This window comes from Grammomys surdaster, unplaced genomic scaffold (genome assembly GCF_004785775.1).
Source record: "Grammomys surdaster isolate TR1022 unplaced genomic scaffold, NIH_TR_1.0 199, whole genome shotgun sequence".
In the NCBI taxonomy this organism is placed as follows: Eukaryota; Metazoa; Chordata; class Mammalia; order Rodentia; family Muridae; genus Grammomys; species Grammomys surdaster.
This window is the reverse complement of record NW_021604644.1, coordinates 2,488,526-2,507,992: the sequence shown is the minus strand read 5'-3', so window position 1 is coordinate 2,507,992 and position 19,467 is coordinate 2,488,526. Positions and strand designations below refer to the sequence as shown.

At 49.4% G+C, this 19,467-nt stretch overlaps 1 protein-coding gene across 1 annotated transcript in view; it reads right to left on the bottom strand.

The window, feature by feature from the left end:
• The window catches only part of Gabbr2 (gamma-aminobutyric acid type B receptor subunit 2), a 327,200-nt gene that overhangs the window by 68,372 nt on the left and 239,361 nt on the right, over positions 1–19,467 (bottom strand). Inside the window, exons 8-11 of the mRNA XM_028770277.1 lie at positions 18,976–19,036; positions 9,283–9,363; positions 7,025–7,175; positions 4,808–4,940 (exon numbers count right to left, since the gene is read on the bottom strand). Coding sequence (XP_028626110.1) covers positions 4,808–4,940; positions 7,025–7,175; positions 9,283–9,363; positions 18,976–19,036 — 426 coding nt within the window. The remainder of the gene's footprint in view (positions 1–4,807; positions 4,941–7,024; positions 7,176–9,282; positions 9,364–18,975; positions 19,037–19,467) is intronic.

Below are 19,467 nucleotides of genomic sequence, written 5' to 3'. Positions count from 1 at the left end.
ACTCCCTTCCACATGCACGCCTTTGCATGTATGCATACTCCCTTCCACATGCACGCCTTTGCATGTATGCACACTCCCTTCCATGTGCACGCCTTTGCATGTATGCACACTCTCTTCCACGTGCACGCCTTTGCATGTATGCACACTCCCTTCCACGTGCACGCCTTATGGCAGGCATCCTTGTAATCTTCTGGTGTTTGGAGCCTTACCCTAGCTAAGCACTGCTGGGCAGGCTCTGGTCTTGCTCTCAAGGGTGGGAAAGGGTGGCAGTCCTGGTGGCCTGCCTCAGGGTTGGAAGGAGGGGCTAAACCTGGGTAAGGAAATGTTGATGGTGTTGAATTCCTGGATGGACTGGACTTGTGGAGAGTTACACAGAGCTGTTGGCTTGCTTCCACCCTCAGCAATGTTGCTGAGCCAGGAGCATGGCAGGTCCTGTGGGGCTTGTCGTCCACCAAGCCTCTGGGTCCACTCTCTGTGCATCTGTCTCTGGGGATTTCTTGTGCCCTGGCTGAAGTTCCTGCTTAGACTTCATGGGACTGCCAGCGTAATTTCTCTTGTCACCTGCCTGGTTCCCATTCCAGCTGCCAGGGCTGGAGTTCCTGAGCCAGGTGGACTTGTCATCTGTGAGCTAGTATTCCCTTCCCCCAACACCAGGGCTTTGCCCACACCCAGCATCATTCCCAGTGACTCTGTGCCCACAGGGGCTGTGTTGCTATGGTGACTCTACTTCTGACAGTGTCCAGGGAGACAGCACCATGGAGCTGGAGCTACTTGTAGGACTTGCTGAAGCTGGCACTGAAGACTGGGAAAGCTCCAGACAGGATCAAAGGTGGGGGATGGGATTGAGTGGTGACTGTGGCTGCCTCCCCAGCAGCAGCATCTGTGTGTGTACATGCATTTTCATGTGTGTGGATTCTAACGGCCTTCCTGAGCATAGAGGCCTGGTTCCCCAGGGTGGCCCAACCCTAGGGTGGACATGGCTTCATGCTGAGGTGCTGTCATAGTGGACCATATTGAAATCTGCAGGGTAGCCAAGGGCCATGTGTGGGGAGGCAGAACAGAGTGACAGTGTAAACCAGTAAGTATTCATGATGGATGCTGACTTTGGTGCCCACCTCATCTCCTGGCTTTTAGGATGTTGCTGACCTGGAGGCCAGGTTGTAACCAGCATGGTAGAAATGGATATCTTCTAAAGAGATAGCTATGTCTGTTAATCTGAGAATCAAACTATTGAAACAATGGACCCCAGGAAATGAGGATTTCCCAGGAATCTCATGCCAGGAGAAGGAAAAGTCCTCAGCCAGAGAACTTGTCTCCTGGACAGAGATTTGCACAGTCCTAAGAACTTAGACCTCCTCACAGGATGAGGTGCTGGTGGGTCAGTGGCCGGATGGGCTGCTCCTCATTTAGGACCGCTCAGATGTGCCACACTCTTGTGTTTTTTTTTTTTGAGACCAAGTTTCTCTGTGTAGTCTTGGCTGTCCTGGAACTTCCTTTGTAGACCAGGCTGGCCTTCAACTCAGAGATCCATCTGCCTCTGCCTCCCGAGTGCTGGGATTAAAGGTGTGCAGCACCATGGCCTGGTCTGTATTTAGCTTTTTAAGGAAAGGCTTATTTATTTATTTTGTTTATATGTGTGTGTCTGCATATATGTACGTGTCCCGCAAGTATGTAGGTGTCCACAGAGGCCTGAAAAGACCACTGTATCTTCTGAAGCCAGAGAAAGGTGGGCATAAGCAACAGTGTGGGAATTGAGAATCAAACTCGGAAACTCTGCAAGAGCAGCCATGCTCTTAACAGCTGCACTGTCACCCCAGACCCTCGATTAATCCTCCCTCAGGACCTTGAAGACAGGCTCATACCTATCGCTGTATCTTTATGTCCCTCTTTTTAATGTGGCCACATTGGCTAAATCCCTTTCTTCTGCTTTTTACTATTGGCCTTGAGAACAGGTGGCTGAACTTGACTTTTCGGAGTGTAGACCATGACCTCAGGTTTGATAACAAAAGTGACACACTGTGATATTTTCCTCTCCTCTCCTATGTTGTCACTCCACTATCTCATTTAACCCACAACTCTCCCTACCCTGAGAGAGAGGGCTGCTATGCCCATTTTACAGAAGATAAAAGTGAGGCTGAGTTTCAAGCTTTGGGCTGAGGGTAGTCTTGGCATTGATTCTCCTTTCTGTATCCTACTTCCTGCTCCCTGTTTGCTGAGGGTTGGGTGGGGGACGGCACTGTAGGCAGCCAGCAAGTCCAGAGATAGAACAGAGTCCGTCTATGGACATCAATAGGACTCAGGGGGGAGGCTTCTTGCAAAGCGGGTGACAGGAGCATTCCCACCCTCCCCTGGTATTTGGGTTCTGCTGTCAAGAATATCCAGTCTCTCTTCCTGAGAGACAGAGGGAATTACTCTGGAAGTGACCCCAGTCATACATCCAGGCTGAACCGGTTCAATCCCGAGGAGGCTGTTTCTCCTTCCTCCTGTGGGCTCTCTCCACACAGTTCCCTCTACTGATAAAGGAATTCTGGGCAAGAGAACTGCCATTTCCCCAGCCCCAGAGCTCAGGCTCAGGTCGATTTGTAAAGCACGTCATGATTTATTCATGCCGCCTCCCCGGGCTTCCCAGGCCGACCTTCCTCTCACACAAATGAGCGTGACTCCCAGAATAGAATGTCAGGCTTCATTAAGGAAAAAGCCCCAGTGTGGGGACAGCCTTTTCCCTGCTCCCTAGCTCCCTGGCCTGTCATTAGTACTTGGAGAATTCAGGTCAAATTCCAGAAAACCCCAGCTGGAAGTGCCTTGGAGGGTGGGGTGCAAGGGAGACATGGAGGACCCCTCTCTGAGAAGAAGCTCTCCTGGAGGGCAGCTTTCAGAGCTCCTCTGCACCCAAACTCAACTGCCCCACTGAAGGCATCCTACTGGCAGTGCCAAGGAGCCAGCAGAACCCCAGGAGGAACTGGGGCAGCCACAGAAACAGGGGTACAGTTCTGCAGTACACTTGGGGGACAGGTCTCTCATCCTTGTGGGATGCCAGCGAGGGGATGGACCTCTGCACAGCCTAGAGGTCACCAGGAGAATCCCAATACCAGGTTCATTACTGTTATTATCATGCTTCTTGAACTTGCAGAGGGTCTCCAGGCCCTTTGGAACTGAAGTTGAGGGTGTTTTTGCTCTTTCCCAGGTACTTCGTGAGATGCCTCATGGCAGCACACGACCCAGCTCCCCTGCCTGATGAGCTCGGCATACACTAAGACAATGTCTAAGAAGGGCAAGACACTGCTTATTCAGGAACAGTGGGGGCCGGGCACTGCCATCTGGGGCTGCCTCACAGCCCTGGAAATAACTGTGATCCTAAAAAGCTTGATGTGATGTGATGTGTGTGTGTGTGTGTGTGTGTGTGTGTGTGTGTAAAGAACTCAGTGCTTCACCCAATTCTTTTGTTGTTTGTTTTGTGAGAACTCATAAAAATCTGAGCATGGTGGACATGCTTGTGATCCCAGCACTGGGGAGGTTGAGACAGGAGGGTGTCTGGGACTTGCTGGCTAACTGGTCTAGCCTAGCTGGCAAACCTTGAATCCTAGTGATAGACCCTGTATCAAAGGATGGCTTCTAAGGAATAACACTCAAATTTGACCTCTGGCCTTTATATGCACTGTAGTGGTACTATTAGAAGGTGTGGCCTTGTTGGAGTAGGTGTGTCACCGTGGGTGTGGGCTTTAAGACCCTCATCCTAGCTGCCTGGAAGCAATATTCCGCTAGCAGCCGTTGGATGAAGATGTAGAACTCTCAGCTCCTCCTGCACCATGCCTGCCTGGACGCTGCCATGTTCCTGCCTTCATGATAATGGATTGAACCTTTGAACCTGTAAGCCAGCCCCAATTGAATGTTGTTCTTATAAGACTTGCCTTGGTCATGGTGTCTGTTCACAGCAGTAAAACCCTAGCTAAGACATGCACTAAGACACACCTGCACAGACACACCTGCACAGACACACCTGCACAGACACACCTGCACAGACACACCTGCACAGACATACCTGCACCCTCACATGCCCACACTCTCACATGTACATATTCACTTGCACATGCATGCACACACACGTACACACTTCCTGCACAAATAAGCACACATCTGCTCATACACACATCTACCCAATCACACATATACTTACATGTACATACCCACACATCTGCACACACACGAGTATACCTCTTACCCTCTATACACACACATGCACAAACCTTTGCATCAGTGCACACATACACATTCACATACCTTCCTTATTACACACACACACACACATACCTTTATAAGAGGAATGATTTCAGGGAAAATATTTCATAACAGATTTCTGGGTTGAGCAGTAATAAAAAGATTGGTTTGAAACATCACTGTCAGAGGAAGGAAGACAGCAACTTTTCTCCAACTCCAGGTCCCCACACCAAAGCCAGTAGGTCGAGGATGTGTCATCTCACATGCCCCTGTGACTCTGGGTACTGATGCTTTTGTTCCTGATGGAGGGTCAGTGTCGTCCTCTGTCTGTCTGGTCTCCTGCTCCTCCCGCCCCCAGAGCTTTCTAGTTTTGGTCCTTCATCCGGCAGTGGCCTGTCTGTCATAGTCACCTCAGTGGTCCAGCCACTGCCCATGCTCACTGCAGTCAGACACAGGCACGTCTGTCTGAGCTACACAGCTGATCTGGTTGTTTCTTGCTCATCCGGGTGTGTTTGCACACAGCTGTGTCCGATGACAAGGTCATCGAGAGATCTTTACATCACGCACGACTGGCACATACATGAGGGCTTACCGTGCAGAGCGTTTCAAAGGTCTTTTCCGAGACGAAGGATCCATCGAGGCCAAAGAGGAAGATGGACGCATAGGACAGCATCCCGCCCAGGATAATGAGGTTGTTCATGTACGGGCTTGACATCTTGATCAGCCTGGTGGAAAGAGGCACTAGGTTACACAGCGTCTTCTGAACACACCGGATGAGTACTGCTGCCAAATGTTCAGGAGTGAGGGAGACAGGGCCCTGAGCTGACCCATGGCAGATGAAGATGTAGAACTTCCAGACCGATGCCCATTGCTTCTGAAGAGAATCCCAACAGCTGCATTTTGTCCTACCTCCTTCCTCAAGCCTACCTATCGGTCCTCCAGGGAGGGGACACTTGCCACACAGCTTGAACACCTTCATCTATTGGAATTTTCAGCGTTCAGGATTTTGAATTAGGATCAGGAATACAAATCAAATTGAACGAGTGTAGTGAGGTGGCTCCCCTGCCTGACTTGGGCACACCACAGAGCCCAGCAGGGCTGTTCAGAGACTGCTCACCAGGTGGTAAGTGAGCCCCCCTTGGAGCACTCAGAAAGCCCCCCCCCATTGTTCCATGTGCAAAGGGGAACAGTAGTGGTGACACCTCTGCCAGTCACAACCCTTACTCCAGGAGTTGGGCAAGTGGGTCCCACTCCAGCCATCTTCTGTTCTCTATCACCAGGCCAGTGGAAGTATGCCTTTCACTCCCAAACATCCTCCAGGCATCCATCCTCCTGTGGCCTCCAAGTGCCCAGCAAACCAAGTTTGAGCTTGCTGAGCTAAACCCTGAGAAGGCTAGAAGTTTTAGCCAACTCAGGGTACCTGGCTCCCCAGGCACAATTGGCTTGGAACGGCTCATTTTATAGACTGTAGCAATAACCAGTTGCTCCCCAAACATTTTACTTGTATTCTGCAGTTCTATGAATGATTCAGGCTTAGGACTGGAGAGCTTCCTGGAGAAGGTCGTTTGCAAAATCGTGGGTAGGAAGAGAAATGGGAGGGAGATGGAGTTCCCACATTTTTGCAGATTTTTCAATGGCTGAGCCATCCGAATAAATCATTCTGGTAATTTCTCCAGGAGGCCACGAGGGGGAAGTTAAAGAATTAATCTAGTGAGGCAGTTTGCAGCTCTGCCGGGATCTCCTTAGACACGCAGGAGGGCTGGACAGCGCTGGGAAGCAGCTATATGCCTGAGCCTGGAGCCAAAAGCTATCAGGTGCAGCCCTCACTTAGGGCTGCTTCCAGCAGCTGTGCAAATTGCAGGTGGCTAGGAAGGGACACCAGGTGAATTGCATTTATTCTCCAGGAAATGGGTTTGACCTAAACAATTACTTAAGTAAACAAACAAACCCGCAGAGCTCAAAGGCTCCCAGCTCCTCCTTGGCAAGCAGAAAAAGAAGCAAAAACAGAGTAAAACCCATCCCCTGGAACTATCCTTGTCCTTACCTGTGGGCAATGCTGTGCGGCTTCAGAGACAATGGCAAGGGCCCCATGAGTGCTTGTGAGGCTTTGATCTAGTCTCTCCCATGACAAGGCAAGAGCTGGGTTCAGTGATTTCCTATGGAAACTGGCCAAGGTGGTTGCCTGGCCAAGATCAAGGAATGGAGACCTGGCTGCTGACAGCTGATCACAGTACCTCAGAGTGGGGACTTCCTGGGGAGAGCTGAGGACACTCAAAAGGCTGAGGTAGAACCAAGAGGGTAGGCTATGTCACCCATAGACAACAGACCACTGGTGACACTGAGAGTCATGGAAGGGGTCAAATGAGATGTGAGGGAGGGGCTTCCTGAGCTGACATGGGCTGTTCCAGTGGGGGCCTCTGTCACAGGACCTCACTAGGAAAGGACCACCAGCCATGCCTAACGGGGCTAGAAGTGGGCCTGAGAAGCTGGGGACTCTGGGGTCTTCTGTGCCATTGCTTTTGAATTAACTCAAGGTGATGAGCATGCTCAGAGCTCTAAGAAGGTCCATGGGCTTGGGCTTACCACTTCTGCTTTATTTAACTCAGCCCTCTAGCAGTCCAGCTGCCTCCTACTCTGTGTGTGTGTGTGTACCCTAAATTATCTTAGCAACAGGGCAGCATACTTTAGGAAAATACTCAAAAACACTCACAGTGCTCTTGAAGAACCTGCCATGCTGTGACCCCATTGGTGAAGCAAGGGGCTGGTCCACCCGAAAAGCATTCTCCCAGCATACAGCAGGGCTGCTTACTTTTGGTTCCGGTTCTTGATGTTGAAGAAGAGGAAGGCGCTGGCCATGATCATACCAAGGATGGTGAGAGCTGACAGGATGCTATACAGTGGAAGTGAGATCTTCCGAAGCTGCTCCAGAATGATGGTCTTGTCCTTGGGTGGCTCCGACCCTGCAAGGTCAAGGAGAAGCCATTAGATCCTAGTGGTGTTATTCTCCAAGGACATTTTGCCTCTGTGTCCTTAATAATAACTGGACAAATATAACACATGTACCCCATGTCAGGCTCATCTGGGTGAGAGGATCTAGTGGCTGGCCAGTCTGCTCAGCAGGAGCCTGAGCCAGGACTTATTTCTTTCTCTAAATAGAATCAATAAGGGATCTGTGATGCATTTAACAGCCATTAGAAGACTAGAATTTGATTTGGTCTAATTACGCTGTTGAAAAACCATCACCATTTATCCCCAAAGGTAACCATGGCTGGGAAAGCAGAGGTACCGCTGGGTGCTACTGGGTGGGGTTGCAGCGGAGAACTTGGCAAGGGCCTCAAGGACTCTGTTCCTACCTGAACATGATAAATGATCTTGCTCACCAGGGCGGACACCCCGCCTGTCAATTCTAGGATGACAGATATGTGCTCTGGCTGCAGATTCTCAGCCTCAAGGTCATTATCACAAAAGCTCTTTGGTTTTCGGTTTCCTAAGACTGGGTAACCATGGGAGGTGGAAGCTACCTCCCCTTCACACAGAGCCTGGGCCAGGCTGAAGCTGTGGGGTTCCGTTTCTCTCTGTGCCTGACAGGCTGCCTGGCTCATTCTTCAAGGGCACCAGGAACTCAAGGGATGGGGACTGAGAGACTCAGAACAAATGCATGCTTGCCAGTTTGTACAGGGTGGCCCGGGAGGAGGGAGGCAGGAGCTCCCCCAACCCTGCCTTCCTGAAAATTCTCTTCTTTTATGTGCTATGTCAGGTCATGTATCTGCTGTGGAATTAGGAACTGTCAAGTTCCTCCCCTTCAGTAAAATTGGCTAGATGCAGGGGAGTGGCCAAAACCAGAGCCCTGTTGGGGATGCTGGTGACCTCAGTTATGCCTCCACTTCCAGGAGACAAGCCAGGGAGCAGGCCGGCAGCAGCGGGGTGGAGTACAAATGTGTTCACCTGGCCTGGAATCCTGCGCTTGTTCAGATGTGTTCAGAAAACAGTCAATGGGGACAGCAGGACTCTTCATCTAAGAGACTGAGAAAAGCTATTTCCTAAAGGGTCTAGGGAGCTTCCAGAGTGTTAAAGAAAACCGAGAGAGAGAGAGAGAGAGAGAGAGAGAGAGAGAGAGAGAGAGAGAGAGAGAGAGAGGAGGGGGAAGAAGGGAAGCGTTGATTCGTGAGAAGAGAGGCCCAAGGCAGACAGAGATAGACGGAGAGCATTTTCCACTTGCAGAAACTGGAGCTTCATATCCACAAACTTCCTCCTCATACACTCCCCACCTCCCAGGAGTCTTTCTGTTCCCCAACTCAAGGGCATTCCTGAGGCTACCCGCTGGAAACAGGCCCTTCTCAGGACCCCGAGATTTGGGGCAATAGTGACATGGGTACTACTGAGTCTGGACCCATCTTTTCACTACATCACCGTCTCCTTCAATACCAGCTCCTCTCACACAGCTTCCTTGTTCTATCTTGCTTCTCTACTGAACGGCATCCCACTAAGCACACCTCAGCTAGAAGAACCGCGGGCGCATCATGGACATGCTGAACAGATGTGCTAGGATCGGCGCTGAGTTTTATTTTCATTCATTCCTCACTCACTCACCCAGCCACCATTGATAATCAGCTTCTGTCAGTCAGGCCTGATGCTTGACATCAAGGATGCATAATGAGGAAGATACAGTCTCTGCCCTCAGGGGTGGGGAGCTTGCACATAGCCTCCGGGAAAGAACAGAGCAATGTGAGGCAACCCCAATTTCTGAGTGCTGTCTGCAGGGTGATGTGGAGAGATGAAAGACACAGGCTTTAATGTATGGATACGTAGCTCATCTACACTCTATAAATAAGTTATAAATACTAGACCCTTCTCACTTGACCCATCCATCACCCTTATAGGTGGTGGGCTGAACAGTCTTCCAGGTGTTTTGTGGCTTCTCAAACAAATAAGTGGCCTGCTAGAAGGATTGGGTCCCAGATCTGCCTGACTTTAACTGCTATGCAAACAGTCCTTAGGGATGCAGCCCAGGGGAAGGCTAGCATCTTCCATGTGGGGTGCCCTTCAGGAAGCCCACGCAAGCCTTACCCTGGAACCTTATGGTGTCATTGATGATCTCCAGTGTGTCAGCTACTGCGTTGTACTCGCCGACCTTGACCTCTCTGCTGTCTGTGGAGAACAAGAGACAGTAGCTGGTCAGCTGGAGCTCCCAGGCTTGGGTCTGGGGGCTCTCACAGCCCTGGCTCTGCTTTCCTAGATTTCCCTTCCTCTATCACCCACTCCAGCTAGGATCACAAAGTGTGTAGCCGGCCTGGGTCGGAACCTCAGCAGGGTGTCCATCCTCTGCTGAACACCCCAAGGATGGGAATCCCATTTTCTCCAGTTAAACTCTGCCTGGTCATTCCTCTAGCCCAGTGAGTACAACTCTCCCATCACTTGCTTGGTGGGCTTTACCTCAGGGCAGCACAGACAATTTCTTCCTTTGCTCCAGGACAATGCAGGAGCCCACTCCTCACTCCCTTGGTGCCAGCCCCCAGCTCCCCTGAACTTTAATTTACTTCTCTTGGGCTGCACCCACAGTCTCTTGGAGTCCCTGGTGAATGAGGACCCCAAAGTACTGTAGGCATGACTCTGTCAGCTAAAGGTAGTTGGGATCATCTCTTCCTTCGAACTGGACAAGACCATCCTGACAATGCAACCTGAGGTGGAACTGGGGTGGTCCGGAAGCCACAGTACTCTGTTGTGTCATGTCACGCTCTTGTTTCTCTGTATGCCTGTGTCCTCCCATCTCATTGGTGAATTCTGTATGTCTTCATCCTCCTCACTATTTCTTTGCTTTAGTTCACCGTCTTTGTAATTGTCAAGGATAAAGATGGCCATGACTGGCTTAGGAAGGTGGCAAGAAAAAGATGTCCTTTTCCCAAGTAACACAGGGCATTGGGTGATAAGTGGGAGTGAATGGGAGGTGTGGGGATGAGATAGTTACCCAGGATTCAGATATGGATGATAAGGGCCTTAAGGTGCTGTTTTATGAGTATGGAGTGCAGGGAGGGATAATGTCTTGTGGCTGAGATCACCTACGAGAAGATATCCTGGAGTCTGGAGCCCAGGGCAAAGGTAAGACAGGGCCATTTGCACAGAAACTGGGGAGAATCTCATCCTGGCAGACAGATATGAGACCCTAGGGAAAGCCCAGCAAGACGAAGCAACCCAACAAGCATTGGGAAGCATCTACCTCCAGCAACAGGCAGAGAGCAAAGGAGCCAGGGAAGAGAAGCCAGATGCCAACAGAAGCATCATAGCATCCAGGAAAGGGGCAATGTGACCGTGGAGCTGGGCAGGGATCTCTCATGTCACTGAGAGACTCATACAAGCAACCCCTTGAGTTAGGGCTGTGGATTTGGTGTCTGGTAGATGCAGGTAAGCAGAGGTAGTGTCACCTAGAGGGGGCAGGTAGCTGGGTGTATGGGAGTACAGACTGGAGCAGGCCTTGCAAGGATGGGGGAGGGCAGGCAGGTACTGGAGGTATTTCAGAATCCTGCTGTGGGTGTTATGATTTGCTATGGTTTGAGTCTATTCCTAGAGGTTTATGTGCTGGAAGCTTGGCTTCTGTGTGACAGTGTTGAGGTGGTGGGAGGCACTTAGGTCACTGGAGTCCCTTTCTAATGACATGCCATTCTAAAGGGCGTGGTTTCTTCCTGTGAGGGTGAGTTGAAGGAAGGGTCACCTGGTGCACGGTGTGCTGAGCGAGACTCTTTTCTTTGGGAAATAACTGGCCCCAGGTGTTTTACTACTGAAAATGACCAACAGTGGCTAGATACAGGCTTCTGTCTGCCTGTCTTCTGTTCAGTACCGTCAGTGTGTGGGTGTGTGAAGGGCTCTTAGAGTTACTCCACTGGACGATTAAACCGAGTCTTGAGTTGACTGTGGCTTTGTTGAAGTCTTCAGTAGCACTAGGAGCAGAGCTCAGTTCCAATCTTAGACTTTACTCATGGTCCACGGGGATCCCTGGATGGGATCCCTGAGTGACATCTCTGTGCAGAGTGGCTGCTTCCATGGTTTACCACCAGAGAAGCATGTCTTACTGCTCTAAGCCTACCAAGGTGCAGGTGGGTTCCTAGAACTGTAGACTCCAGCCAGCTAAGTGCCCAGAACTTATGAAGGCAATCCAACGTAGGCCCAGGAAGACAGTCTGGGTTCCGGATTAGACTGAGTTTGCAGAGGTATAAAAGCTCTGCTCTCCCCTCATAAGCATTCGGGAAGCGGACTAGGGATAGACTAGGGATAGACTAGGGATAGCAGATCTCTTAGACCATACTTCTGTCTGCTTCCTAGATTTCAGGGAAAGGGAACTATAAAAGTCATGGGGTGTGGGGAGGGCACACTATGCCAGTGGCTGATGCTTGCTCGGGTTGCCCAGGTCTTAGATGACATATTAACACATTCAGTTGGGGACCTCCAGCATCTCCACTCTCATATTTTGAGGTCCTCAGTCTCATAGGCTCCCAATCAGCTACTATATCTAGGAGCAGGAGCAGGAGGAGGAGGAGGAGGAAGAGAAGGAGGAGGAGAAAGAAGAGGAGGAGAAGGAAGAGGAAGAAGAGGAGGAGAAGAAGGAAGAGGAGAAGGAAGAAGAGGAGGAAGAGGAGGAGGAGGAAGTTCTGACTTATTTATTCAGCTCAGGGAGGCAGCACATGAAATATGCAGGCTGAGAGGAACAAGTCATCAGGCTCCAGGAAGTGGCACCGCAGGGACCCCATGGTGCCCACAGCCACACGGCCAGCCCCTCAGACTCACACACCCTGCTGTATGCACTGTCTCATGGAGCTGAAATAATATTCAACTTCCCACAAAGAACATAATCACCATAATTTCTCCCAGGAGATTATACTCAGAGGCTCCAGGAGCTAGCTAGTTTCTGCATTTAGTGCTCAGAATCTATGACCTAACCCCCTGTCCAGGGAGGAGATACAGGCCTCAGGCAGACAATGGAAGAGCTTAAAGTCATATGGGGACGGTGGCCAAGGAGCACCTGACAGGGCTACCCTGCCCTTGCTTCAGGGCACTTCTCCTGCCCACGCTGAGCAGAGCGGCCTTCATCCTGCCTCCATTTACTGAGTACTAATTTGCATGCAGAGGCCAGCTCAGGGGACCAAACCATCAATACTTTTCCATAGTCAGTACAAAGTCAAAGTTATTCCTACATCATTCACTAAGGCAGTTTGGGACATCTTTAATGTCACAGAGATGTTACACTAAGTCCCTGGGTTACTTCACAGCCTTCATTCATTCAACTGATATTGTCAGGCACCTGCAATGGGCCAGCTTTGTGCCGGGGAGCTGAGTCACAAAGGCATAAAACATACAGGAGACTCTGATGTGGTGGTGTGTGCCTGCTGTCTCAGCGCTAGGGAGGCTGAGGCAAGAGAACTGCAAGTTTGGGGCCTGTGCTACATAATCAGAGCCTGTTCCAGCAGCAGCAGCAGCCGCTGCCACCACCACAACAACATAAAAACAAGATCTCCAAGGTTTGGAGATACAGCCTAGCGGTAGAGCCCTTGCCAAGCATGTAAAAGGCTCTGGATTTGATCCTCAGACTGGGAAATAGGTAGATAGATAGATAGATAGATAGATAGATAGATAGATAGATAGATAGATTTTATTTTAAAGTCACAGCTGTGAACTTTAGGAGTTGCTGTGAGATTCGTGAGCAGCACATATTGCAAGGGCCTCTTCAGTGGCTTAACTAACAGGAAATGGTAGTTACTTAATCCATGAAGATAGCGGGCCTTTTGCTTTGTCCTCAGATGTTCCGCTTGCTCTCTTCCTTCAGTGGAAGTTTCCACTTTTCATGGTAGCTCTCCTCTCCCTCCTCATCTCCAACCGAGTTTATTTATTTAAGACCCTCTCACTAGATTGCAAGACTGGCTTTCAACTTACAACTTTCCCAGGCTGGCCTTGAATTTGTGGTCGTCCTGGCTCAGGCTGTCTAGCAGCCAGGATTACAGGTATGTACAAGGAACATACCCTGTTCTGTTCTTCCTGGCCTTCCTGACCAGGTTAACAGCATGATGTACAGCCAACATTTCTAACTTTTAAATATTTTATTTGTTATTATTAGTGTGTAGATGCATCTCTCTGTGTCTCTCACTGTGTGTCTCTCTCTCTCTCTCTCCCTCTCTTTCTCTCTCTCTCTCTCTCTCTCTCTCTCTCTCTCTCTCTCTCTCTCTCTCTCTCTCTCTCGTGTGTGTGTGTGTGTGTGTGTGTGTGTGTGTGTGTGCGCGTGTGAGGGTCAGGGGACAGTTGTTGTTAGGAGTTGATTCTTTCCTTCCACAATGGGTTTTGGGGACCAAATTCAGGTTGTCAGTGCAGTAATGGCCACTGAGTGATTTTACCCACCAAACCATCTTGCTGGCCAGTACTTCCAAGTTTGAATCCTGGGCCTCTAAAATCATGTGGTAAGTCTGAATCGACACCGGGCCTTATAAACTAGAGCTCATGGACCAGAGCATCTGTGTACAGCCTGGAAAGACTAACCCAGCAGGAGTAGAAACCATTACAAAGGGTGTCACCAGCTGCTTCCCTGCTCCTAGGCTCTGCTGCCCCCAGGCTCTGCTGCCCCCAGGCAATTGGAGTGACTTTCCCTTTCTCTGGGCCTTTCTTTCTCCAGCTGCTTTGAGTGGCTCTATTGGTTCTCAGCCTTGGTGGGGACTTAGAGACCTGGGACTTATGGAACATTCAGATGCCTGGGTATAAGCCAATTCATCATAGAACTCCAGAAATTAAGAAGCGGGTCCTGGGGGGTCATTTTCTCTAAAAGCGTCCCAAGCTGACCCTTTCATGGAGATGGAGTGGAGAGCCACTGGCTACTCTTTGGGCTTTCAATGTGGACAATTTCTGGTTCTCAGAGGCTAAAAATATTATGGAACCGAGAGTCCCATTTTCACAAAATAATCTTACTTTCCCCTTATTCTCTCTTTAAAAGGCACATTTTCTTCAAATTTTGCATTTGGGCACCTAGAGAAAAATAGATGCTATGCTGACAATTTGGATGCTGAGAAACTGTCCAGTCTGAAAATATTCCCTGGCTGTGGGCCCAAGAGTGTCCAGGAGACAGTTGGGCCAAGGTTTTATCAGGGAACGATGTCGTCAGCCTTCTGCTCTTGCTGGCTCTCTGGTCTGTATGTAACATGGACTCTGTCTCATCCCCCAAATACCCATTCTTCTTTGACTCTGGTTTGAAGGAAACAACTGTAAGTGTTAAAGTTAACCTATTGGCCTGCTACAGTACTGAATCCCTCTAATCCCAGAACTTAGAAGGTGGAGCCAGGAGGACCACAAGTTTGATGTGGGCTACAGGCCAGGCTGCAAGTGAGATTCCAATAACCTGAGCTGTGGAGATTGTGTCAGAACCAAAACAATGCAAAAGAAAACAAGACCAGACTGTCCAAAAGCCTAGAAAACACAAATCAGAGAACCCTAAAATGGGGCAGGGGGTGGTTAATGCACATCCAAACTGAAAAGTTCTGCTCTATAAGGACTTAAAATTTACAGAGCAGAGGCAGACTGGAAGACACTTTTGAAGCTTATGGCTAGCTAATGCAGGTTCAATATGTACATAGCATTAGCGACTTGCACATAACCGGGAAAGAGTAACCTCAAAATCAAACTGTCCAGAGGGTCAGAACTGTCAGTTAACAAACGGCCCAAATGCCTGAAAGACACAGCATGACTTAGTTTAATCTTTTAGACTGCAGGTGGGGAGGGGGAGGAGAGGGAAAAAGGAAGGGAAGAAGGGTAGGGGGTAGATAGGGAGGGAAGGAGGGACAGAGAGAGATATCAGGGAATAGCACAGGTGGGAGAGAGGGACATCAGCATCCCTGACTAGGGGAAGTGGAAGCAATACAGTCCCTAGGGAGAGAAATGGGGCAGATATACACAGGTTTAATGTGCACACTTCCCAATCCAACAGCCTATGGAGGCCCCGGTGGAGTCCATAAGGGGATGAGTGTAAGGGCCTTATTATTCACGAGACAGAGTTTGAGACAAGCAGTGCTTGTCACTGGGGAGTAGATGTGGGATGGATGTATCCATGGAGACAGTAGGGAGAAGCCCTGGCCTAGATGATCTCCCAGCAATGAAGCAAGGCATGTCCAAACACAGCACGCTAAGTGTAAAACAACAGCAAACACAAAGACAAGGAAAACCAAAAAGCCGTACGATCCAGTGGCCTTGAGGCAGATCCAAGATATACATACCCAAAATGACAACCCATACCTGGGGAGGACACATAAACACAACATTCCCACTAAGCAATGTGCATGTGGGTCATTCATTGGGTGTAGGGATACAAGAGGAATAGGGGATGAGCAAGCCCTAAAAGGTCTTTCCTGGGACAGTGATATCAATCCTGTCAAATGAGGAGTGTGAGGCAAGACCACACTTCTGGTCATTGTAGAGAACAGCCAGGGGAGAAGGATACCACCAGCTGATGTGGCCCTTCTCCATGCCAGTCACTGAGCAAGACACTTGACAGTATCAGGTCATTGAATACTCAGTCGCTTTCAAAGCAAGGGACAAGGTTATCTTTATATCACTATTTTTAAAATAAGCTCTAAAATAAAATTTCAGAGTGATTAATCTACTCTGCCTGGCAAGTAATGAGACTTTTCACATTTGGGGGGAATGAGCTCCCCATCCCTGGAGGCATTCAAGCAGAGGCATGAAGAGTCAGGGCTCCTGTAACACAGTCTATCACTCTATGGAGGGCAATGTCTACTAAATAATTCTGTCTTCTGGGCCCCCTTACTTGAGGGCGTTCTTCCTGGATGGTGAGGGCTAGCAGGTCTTCAGGTTAGGAACAATACTCTGTTCTCAACAAGCCCACCCTCACTAGTGTCTTTCTGTGCCTGCTGACCCACAGCCCTGCTACAGTGGGGTGACGTTTTGGAGACTCCGTCTCTAGTCTTTTTTTTTTTTATATGGTATTTTTTTTATTCAATATTTTTAAAAGCCAATGTTTGATTGAGTCCACTGAGGCAGCCTTTCAGACCCTGGCTCATGGAAGGTGCTATAGTGTGTCAGAAGACAGGAAAAGACATTTTAAAAATCAGCCTCAGGAATCTCTCTAATCAGGGCCAAACTGTCCTGAAAGTTCTCTAGTAGGTTCTGGGAAGTCTCTTCCTGCCTTTATGTGCTCTGACATTTGGCCAGAGAGATTATGAAGTCCCCAGGGCCAGGCACTGTATCTTATTCAACTTGGTGCTCCCCTGGAGGGCTCAGCAAAGCAGCAGGCTGAGGAAGGGAGAAACTGTTTCAGCATCTGTTCTGTGGGGGTGATTAGGGTGTGTGCATGGAGGGGCGGGGCCTCCACCACAGGAGGTACATTCTGAATGACAATTATGGCATTAAGAGCCTGCAAGACCCCATCCCTTCAGATCAGGTGTGCAGACACCAGCCCCAGAGGCTGTCCTTTATATCTCAAGGAAGCCACTATCAGTCAGCCTCACAAACGGGCCTAATGAAGGCAGGCTGCAGGGAGCAGATGCTGGGCTTTCTATGAGAGCGCCAAACAAGGCCTAATCACGCTCTGCTCAGCTTCCTCCCCGCTACAGATTCCCAGTGCTGTTTAGAAGAGGCAGTTACAGGGAATCTTTTTTCTCTTAAAAGGAAAGGAAAAGACGCTTCTCTAATATTCATCTTCATCCACACAGGGCTCAGGAGATGGAGAGGAGATGGGGGAGGAGCAGGAAACAGACTTAGAACTTGGGCATGACCAGGATGGGTGTGGCTCTACAGGGTGGCAACACTGCCCCTGCCTCCACCTGCCATCCAGGGTACGGAGCTCACTTACCACCAGAGAAGGGTGGAGCCACATAAGCTGTGTGAAGGAGGTCCTAGGATATAGTGATGGGGCCTGCCCAGGGGGGCAGGAGGGACCAGAGCCAGTACAGGGACATGAATAGGCAGCAGGTTTCTATAATGGGCAGCTGAGGATATGGCCTCTAGGGATACAAATCAGCATTCTTTGGGGGTACTTCTTCCAGAGTGAAGGGTGCTGGGTGTTTGTACCTATGCATTATCACGGCTCTGGGTTGATCCCAGAAATGGAAGTATTAACTTCTCAGACAACAGGACCTACTGGTCCCACACCGGGAGGTGCCGCTGTTCCTAGCAGGATGCCGCCTGACTTGATGTGGGCAGGACCACAAACCTGACTTCTGTTGGCTGCTCTGGCTGCCCTTTGAGTTCAGCTATGCTAAGCCTGCAGTTGTTGGAGTTGATGTCTAAACTTAACATATGAAAAAGGGAAAGGTAATAAAAATCAGCAGGCGCCCTGCGATCAAGTAATCTATATTTTACAAAACGCTCTCCTCCAGGTGATATAATTTGAGAACTTGGAATATGACAAAAGGATTTAGTTGCTATCATTCAAAGAACAAGCATATTTGCTAGGATGCTTACTTTGTTCAGCCAATGAAGAAGACTCAACAAATGAGAAAATAATTACATTTGCCTAAGATAACACCTTTTGTGCATGCTGGAGAGCTGACGTGCCTTTCAATTACCCTCCATGGGAGGATGAATGGGCAAACCGCACGGTCCCATTAGGAGGGAGCAGCCTGAGAAACACCTCTCCAGATTGATCAGGTGCCTGGTGGGATTCGCCCAAATTGAATCTGAAGAGCTTGCCTCAATTCCGGCTTTCTCTGGAAAGACTCTGGGATCTGCTCAAAGCAAAGGCCTCCTTTTCTTGTTAAGAAGCCAAGAAACTGTACTCTTACAAATGCTGCCTCCCCTGGGGCGGGCTCACCACAATCATAACGACCACACTGAGGCAAACCAAGGTAACCCTCCCAGGGAGTGTCCAGCTCTGTCCCCCTTTATGCTCTGAGGACTCCGACAAGTCCCCACCCTTTTCTGAACTGTTCTCCATGATAGATGGAACATGGTTGGGTGGTTTCTGAGCCCCAACTTGACTCTAGCAGCAGCAGCAACAAAACCCACTAAATGGACTGGTTCCTAAAGAACATTATGTGGTAAATAAAAAGCATGTGTGTGTGTGTGCCTGTGCGTGTGTGTGTGTGTGTGTGGTGGGTGGGGTGGGGAAGGCTGTGAAGATTGTAAGAAATCAGAGACTAAGGCGACACACCAGACTGGTGTGATGGTAGGACTTTGTAAGGGTTTTCCATCCAACTGTCAGCTTTGAAATGGTTGGGGTACTGATGGACGAGAGTGGAAAGACACTGAGAACTGCGAACTGTTCTTGTATGTGCAGTGGCTATGCCTGAAAGAGTCCTCCAGAAGAAATGCACACTGGAGTATTTATATATTGAAAAGAGCTAATGCCTCGAGTGGTTTTACAACAGCTAGCAAAAAGTGGGTTGGATGGGGTATGTGGGGGGCGAGCCAAGATAACATAAGCCTGGCAGAACGCAGGCGATGGCTTACACTAGGTGATGGAGGGGTAGGGGTCGTTATGTTGGTCTGTGATCAAATCCTGGAATGATGCGGGCTTCTCAGCATTTGCTATTGACTCACCCATGCTTCCCTTCTAGGAGTCATGTCGGGGTCGAGTAGGCTTGGGGAGCCGGGTATTGAGAAACAATTTCCCACATAGCTGTAACTCATGTTCTCATGGGGAAGCGGTTCCTATCGACTCCTGTTTTATCTGGAATCTCATATCAGATTTCCATCTCTTCTGATGCCTTTTATTGCAGAAACACAACATCCCTGAATATAAATGCCGTCAGCTGGAAAGAATACGCAACCAAAACCTACCTTGAAATTGAGTAAATTTAATGGTTCCCATTCTCTCCCCGTTCCGGAACACAACTTGACCCTAAAAACAAAACAAACGAGAACAAAAGAGAAATGTCACATTAGCTCACTGAAATCGTGAATGGCATGGCATACTTATTAATATTGGAGAAAAATCGGCTCCCGTCGAAGGCAGACACCAAAGTCAAGCTCATAACTTACACATTAGTTGTGACTTTATCTGCTTAATATTCGAGAGGCACAAAAATCAATAATGAAGCTATCACATGTGTATTAAAGGCGAGATAGCATCGTCATTAGCACAGTGATTATGAAATGCCCACGTGGCTTATGTTATCATGGGATGAGGTCTTCTGGTGGGATGGAGGGAGGCTTTTTATTGTTGGTCCTGTGCCCACTATAGGGCTTCCCTGAGGACCATCAGGGTGCAGGAGGTTGGGCTCTTTTCCTTCCTTCCTTCCTTCCTTCCTTCCTTCCTTCCTTCCTTCCTTC